The sequence below is a fragment of the Myodes glareolus genome, chromosome 10, assembly GCF_982192425.1.
Source record: "Myodes glareolus chromosome 10, mMyoGla1.1, whole genome shotgun sequence".
Taxonomy (NCBI): Eukaryota; Metazoa; Chordata; class Mammalia; order Rodentia; family Cricetidae; genus Myodes; species Myodes glareolus.
In genome coordinates, this window is record NC_142035.1 from 68,855,043 (window position 1) to 68,862,072 (window position 7,030).

The following is a 7,030-nucleotide window of genomic DNA, read 5'->3' on the forward strand; positions in this document are numbered from 1 at the left end:
TCTCAGTGGGTGGACCAACCCCTCGCTGTCCTGACTTCCTTGCTCATATTCTCCCTCCTTCTGCTCTTCAACTGGACCATGGGAACTTAGTCCAGTGCTTTGATGTGGGTCTCTGTCTCTATCTCCATCCGCAGCCTGACTAAGGTTCTATGGTGATATTCAAGATAGTCATCAGTCTGACTCCGGGACAAGGCCAGTTCAGGCACCTTCTCCTCCTCTGCCCAGGGTCCTAGCTGGGGTCATCCCTGTAGACTCCTGGGAACCCCTCCAGAACCAAGTCTCTTGCCAACCCCAAAATGGCTCCCTTAATTAAGATATCTTCTTCCCTGCTCGCATATCTGTCCTTCCTCCATCTCAACCACCCAACTCCCCCAAGCTCTCCCCAACCCTCCCCTTCTCCCCCTCTCTCTCCCTCTCCCCTTCTCCTCACCCCCTCCCCCCCACCCCCTGCTCCCAACTTATGCTTGACAATCTTGTCTGCTTCCAATTTCCAGAAGGATCTATATATGTTTTTCTTTGGGTTCACCTTATTACTTAGCTTCTCAAGGATCATAAACTACAGGCTCATTGTCCTTTGGTTATGGCTAGAATCCACTAATGAATGAGTACATATCATATTCATATTTTTGGGTCTGGGTCAGTTCACTCAGGATAGTGTTGAGAAAGCAGATTTTCAAGGACACCAAAATGAAAAAAGATACGTAAGTTTCAGGTGAGCCAATTTTGCTAATTCTGTGTGCTGAGACTTAAAAAATTAAATTAAAATAGTTAATTAATAGAATGAAAATAGTTGGGGCTGGACAGCAGGATTCATTTGCTTACTTGTGTGACTCCAGAGATCCCTCCTAAGGTCCAAGTTATTTGATGTCTGCTTTTCCCACTTGTCTTCAAGTTTCTGTCTAGACTCAAATGTTTTCCCTATCAGAAAAAAATAGCCTTCAGTTTTAATCTAGAAGAATCTGTCCTTATACTGTGTTTGGACTTTACCTCTGGCTTCACTCCTCCCAGACAAACTCCCAGAAGTCACCTTAGCTTTGACCCTAGCATAATCGTCCTGGATGGACTCTGGCACATATTACATATTAAGCAATAAAAACTGTTATGAAATTTAAAAAGAAAATGAGGTGTTTCTTCAAAAGATCATGGTGTGCTGAAGACAGCTAGTTGGAAATGGCTTTGCACTGCTTGTTGAGAGCTGATTCCTAGGTTTCCAGGAATTTTACATTGTTAAATACTACCGTTTTTAAAATCTGAACCATTGAAGCTCGTAATCTAAAAACTGTAGCAAAAAGGACATATATGCAGAACTCATCACTTAGAGTTGCAAGGCTTTGCAACTTCCTATTCTCTTGAACTAATCTACATCTAATGTGTCTGCATGAGAGGAATGCTGTGTGACGGCACACTTCCCCAACTCTGCATTCAATAATGCTGGCCATAAAGAGGACTTTTTTTCTCTTTTATCAGTATATTTACACTATGAAAATCATCAAATGAAGAATATGGGAGACCTGTCCCATTACCCAGCTACTGAACACTTTCAAGCACTCTACTGCAAAAAACTAGCAGTGTCTCCCAAGTGAGCATCACAGAAATGATAGGTATGGTTCAGGGAGACCATTTATCAACAGTTTCCTTGAGTCTGTCTCCATACTGTGCTTTTTCTAAACAGGACCCTAAACTACCCAGCCATGTAGTTCATATGGTATACCTTTAGCTGACACACAGAGTCCCTTATTTTCCTTAATCAAAAGGCTTATCCCAAGAATCACACTATCTTTATCTTAATTTATGGATCAAACCAGTGAGGCCAGTTGTGGGCACTGATGCTGATGTAAGAGACTTCGATTCAACTACAGAAAATTCATCTGCCGTTTCTGTTAGATACAAACAAGTTGCATATAGCTCTAGAAAAGCTCACGATTCTTGGAAACATAAGTGAAGGGTGCTGCCCAACAATAAACATAAACTGATGTAGTGGGACCAAGGCACAATAAAAGAAAACCAGGTTTTAGACTGTATCTCTCTGAAAATTTAATCTAAAATGTATGTTTGTCGATGAATGCTCCTTTGTGCTTGGTAAGACTGTACTCACATGAACAGACATAGCTCTTTATGATTCAAGCCATGGTATTTTTATCTTTATATGAAATGATTACACGAAGAAAGTAAATACACTCATCTCTTCTTTCCATGACTGTACATCTCTAGGCGCCTGACTCTGACAAGAGAAGTAAAAGATTGAAATATTTTATTGCACATCTTGGTCTGCATGTTTAGTTAAAAGCACACCTATCAACAGAGAAGTGGTATTGAGTTCTTAATGTGACTTTGCATAATTGAATTGGTTTGTAAATCAGAGGGAGGTGGATTGTGTAAGGAATGGAATGAATCTGAGTAAAGCCTTGGGCTTTTCTTTGGCCAAATCACTGATTTAAACCCATCAGCTGTCATTTGGGAATGTCCCACGGACATGGAATGAGGCAATGTCTCACGAGCCCAGTCTCTAACTTAGAGAAGGTTTGAGTTCTCTACTGGGACAGAATGAAAATGAGTCTTGGTCTTCTAATTGGCAAAACGATGAAGGAACAGTGCTTTGGTCTGTATTTTTATTATGTCAAGTGTCTAGAGAAAAACGAAGGTGTGAGGCCGTCATGAACATACTGCAGAAAGTATGTACAATTTTACATTAAAAGATAACTAGTTACTCCATTGGGGTTTTCGTTGTCTAGGAGTTTGGATTGCCTGTGACAGTGAAGGGGATGACTGCTCTGTCAACAGCAGGGCTGTGTGCATCTGAATGAAAGCTGTCCCACATGGTGCCAAGGGAGATGCTACACAACAGTGAGCACTCACTGTGAGGGGTGAAGTTACATTTCAAGGCAGAAATAGCAAGCAGCTATGGAAATAGAAGCTTCCTGCTTCCATTTTCCCACGTATTTCCTGTTTCTTTTCTCCACAATCCTGATATTATCCAACATACAACGGAAGTTTATTTATTTTACTTTAATTCTCTCTGCACTTTGAAAATCAAAAAATCTAGGAAAGTGATGATTTGTTTCCAGTTTTGTTCATTGATATGTTTTTAATACTGGAAGCGGAATTTGGTGTATAGTAACTATTTAAACAAATGGACGACTTATCAAATGGCCATTTAACAATCAATTCATAAATAAAAAACTAAAAATAGCTGAAACTCCAAGTTCCACATGGTCCTGATGTGTGTCACGGCGCTTCAGAAGAGAGCTGCACCCTAGGTCAGTTCCTGAAGCTCTGCTAGCAACAGCAGCCTCACCATCTTCAAGTTCACTCACCTGCTGTTGTTCCCAAAGCTGAAGCTAATGGCCCAGATGACTGCCACTGGGCTCAGTGTAGCTGTAAGCTCCCCAGTGGGCACATACTAGGTTATTCCATCATTGGACCTTTTATAAGCCTACAAATCCTTGTCATCGCTTACCAGAAACCTAGAGGAACTGGACAAGCACAGGAGCGATCTGGTGGCCCTTGCTTTCCTGATACAAAACAGTTTGGGGAAACATGTCCAGAATCAGAGAGACAAGCTCCGTAAGGGTTTCCATGTGGTGCGAGAATAGTGCAGACTTACAAAGGGATTAGTTCAATCAAGAAGTACAAGTTGAAGAAATTGGCTGTGATGGACAAGTTATGTAAGTATTAAAAAGAGAAAGGAACTTGAGAGAGAAAATGCAAAGTGTGAACCCACAACTTAAACACTACTAGGACTTCTATAGCTTTGTAATGGCCATGGAACATGGTGTTCTGAATATATATTTGTTTATGGGCATGTTATAGAACTGGGAGCTGGACAAACATCTGACTTACTTCTTTAAACTAGTTGTGGTATGTTAGTGTGCATGAATTAATTACAGTAAAATTATTTTCTTTCAAGAAAGTGAAGTTTTTTTAAAAAACTTAATTTTAAAACCTTCACCTTAATGACAACTACAATCTATGAGACAGTAGCAATTTGTTGAACATTCTACCTGTGGCTGAAAACACCAGCTTTGTAAGTATCTGACAGAAGCCCTCAGCAGTCAGATACTAGATAAAGGACTCAGTAAGGCTCGGCAGGATTTTGTTTAGTAGACTGCACTGTGGTCTCAGTTGTCCTTTTATTGATTTAACTGAAAACTTCTAATTTCTTTATTTGGATTAGCAACTATGCACTATGCTGTTTCTGAAGAGTTAGTTTTTAGAAAGTAAACTTTAAGCCATTTGTGAACAAAATTGCTATTTCCGATACTTGGAATTTTGTGCTCAAAGAAAACGCTTTGAAAATGAGTACAAATATATCTTACCTGGTAATTAAATGTCTGAAATGCCATTTGTCTAAAGCAATCACCTCTTGCCTAAATATACTAATCAGTTGGATTTTTTTGTTTATATTCATCCTCTAATACCCCCCATTCAAGCTAAGTCCTATTGTACAGGGTCTCCTCTTCCGATCTTGGAAAAGATACCCTATACCTTTAATGGGGGACCTGGTGAGAGCTTTCTTTCCTAACTTGTTTCCTGGCTTCCAAGTGACGAAATGAGCTGTAATTTGAGAGCCCTGCAATCCTCAGGATATCTTTAGCCAAAGGGAAAGCTCTCTGTATTCCCACCCAGCCCAAGGGTTGAAATAGCATCACAACGCAGGAGCAGCTTCTCTTAGCTACTAGCTCCATCTCCCTGGAGCCAGAGGGAACTCCAAAGGTGGCCACAGAGCAAGTCCCCACTCGCTGGGAAGGGCGATCTTGCCTGAAAGCCAAGGCTGAGGTCCAGCAGCCCAGCAGAAAGAGGATCAGGGACCGAGAGGAGCCGGTACAAAACGCTGCAGCTGCTACGCAGAGCCACATGAAGCCTGCGGGGAAAACCAGGATCAGAGAGCAGCAAGAGAGCTGACCCTGAGGAGGGCGCAATTACCGGGAGCCACTGACTCCCAGGGGGGACCCCTTTCCTTGTTCCTGAACTAAAGCTCTTCTCCCAAATATCCAGAATGATGTTCCCGAAGTTGATCTGGATGGGTTTCTTCTGCCACCTGTGTCGAGGCTACTTTGATGGTCCCCTGTACCCAGAAATGTCTAACGGGACTCTGCATCATTACTTCGTGCCTGACGGAGACTACGAGGAGAATGATGACCCAGAGAAATGCCAGCTGCTCTTCAGGGTGAGTGACCGCCGGCGCTGCTCCCAGGGGGAAGGGGGCCAAGCCAGTAGCTTGCTGAGCCTCACCCTTCGAGAGGAGTTCACAGTGCTGGGCCGCCAGGTGGAGGATGCCGGGCGCGTCCTGGAGGGCATCAGCAAAAGCATCTCCTACGACCTGGATGGGGAAGAGAGCTATGGCAAGTACCTGAGGAGGGAGTCCCACCAGATTGGGGATGCCTATTCCAACTCTGACAAGTCCCTCACTGAATTGGAAAGCAAGTTCAAGCAGGGCCAGGAGCAGGATAGCCGGCAGGAGAGCAGACTCAACGAGGACTTTCTGGGGATGCTGGTCCACACCAGGTCCTTGCTGAAGGAGACACTGGACATCTCAGTGGGGCTCAGAGACAAATACGAGCTGCTGGCACTCACCATCAGGAGCCATGGGTCCCGGCTAGGTCGACTGAAAAGCGACTATCTGGAGGGTGGGGGACAGAGGACGGGCTAAATTTTCCATCGTACCTTTTATTTTACCCAGATTTGCACTTTCAGCGTGTGTCTGAAGTTGTCTTTTCAAAAGAAAGAAAATTTTAAGAGGTTGAGTCACTCTGATTTTGGTTTAGTTTTGTGCATTATTTATGTCATTACTGAAGAGTTTTCACCGATTTTAAAAAAAGTTTTAAAGTAATCCCTGGGGTATTTTTCTTAAGGGGCTTCATAGCTCGACAGAATCATTTCTTTCAGCTCCATCTAAAGGTTGTATTTTGTGGGGGAGGACTGATTTACCTTCCTCATCCTGACGATTGTGTGGACACTTCGAGGGCAGGGAGGAGGGGGACGACTGGCGGATAGCTACAGTGCTTCTTCTTCAGCCTTCTCTTTGGTCTCTGGAGGCTGAGGTGCTTGCTTTTCAGATGAGCTTCCAGGTCTGTGGCATGTTTGCCAGCCGAGGAAGTTGTTTGAGTCTCCTCTGGCTCTTATTTATTTACCATGTTCTGAGTTGTTTTATTTTGTTGTAAGAGTGTTATTGAGAGCTTACATACAAATCGCCAGCAGCAAAATGTTCAAGGTTCCCTTGTGGGATTGTGTAAATTGAGGATGCAGCATTTGAGAGAGCAAAGCTTTGGGGTGGTTGCCCACACACGATGTAGATCTGCTGCGTGTTTTGCTGTACCATCAAAGAAACAGACTGCTGGAATACACCCCTCACTGTCTATGATTTAGGCTTCCAGTGTATTCTTTCTTTTGGGGATGGGGAAGTATTGCTTCTTTTTGCTTATTGGAAACTTATATTTCAAGGGGGGGGTCTAATTCTAGAAACCCCTCAACCTAAGTTTTATTATTCAGTCAATAAATATGTTTTCATATAATACTGGCTTACTCTCTAATTTTCACCTTTAATCTCCATATTTCAAAGAGGGACCAGGGCAAAGGAGAGAGAAGACAGAGTGAAGCCAGTTTACCAGGCTACAGGATGAGGATGAATGAGGATGAAATAAAGGAGGATAGTGTATTGTGGATCATCTTACCCTCCCTGCTCACAGACATCATCCCAGCTAGGGAGAAAAGAGCCTAGCCTGGATCAGAATTGGAGATTTGAATTCTACTCTTCTGCTCGAAATCTTACATTTCTCCACTTTAAGATTGGAAGAGTGTCAGAAAGGCCTACACCTCCTGTACTCTCAGTCTAGAGAGGCAGCATTATATACTTTCTGAGTTAGTGATGCTTAACAACTTGAAAACTAGGTCTTTGCTCTAAAATTAAATGGCTCAAAATGTGAAAATGCATTTCATTTCAATTATCCTGCCTCAATACCCATCACTGACTTAAATATGCTTTCTTTTCATGTACATCCCCACACAAGGTACATAAGAGTTCACATGCTTC

General features: G+C 42.8%; 1 protein-coding gene across 1 annotated transcript; it reads left to right on the forward strand.

The window, feature by feature from the left end:
- Positions 1-4,596: 4,596 nt before the first annotated feature.
- Positions 4,597-6,512, forward strand: Fibin (fin bud initiation factor homolog). The gene has a single exon (XM_048443713.3). It carries the CDS (start codon positions 4,997-4,999, stop codon positions 5,648-5,650), a length of 654 nt encoding a protein of 217 aa, XP_048299670.1. The 5' UTR covers positions 4,597-4,996; the 3' UTR covers positions 5,651-6,512.
- The last annotated feature ends 518 nt before the right edge of the window (positions 6,513-7,030 follow it).

What these genes read in the sequence shown, in the direction of transcription:
- Fibin (XM_048443713.3), top strand. Translation starts at nt 4,997, where the DNA reads ATGATGTTCCCGAAGTTGATCTGGATGGGTTTCTTCTGCCACCTGTGT.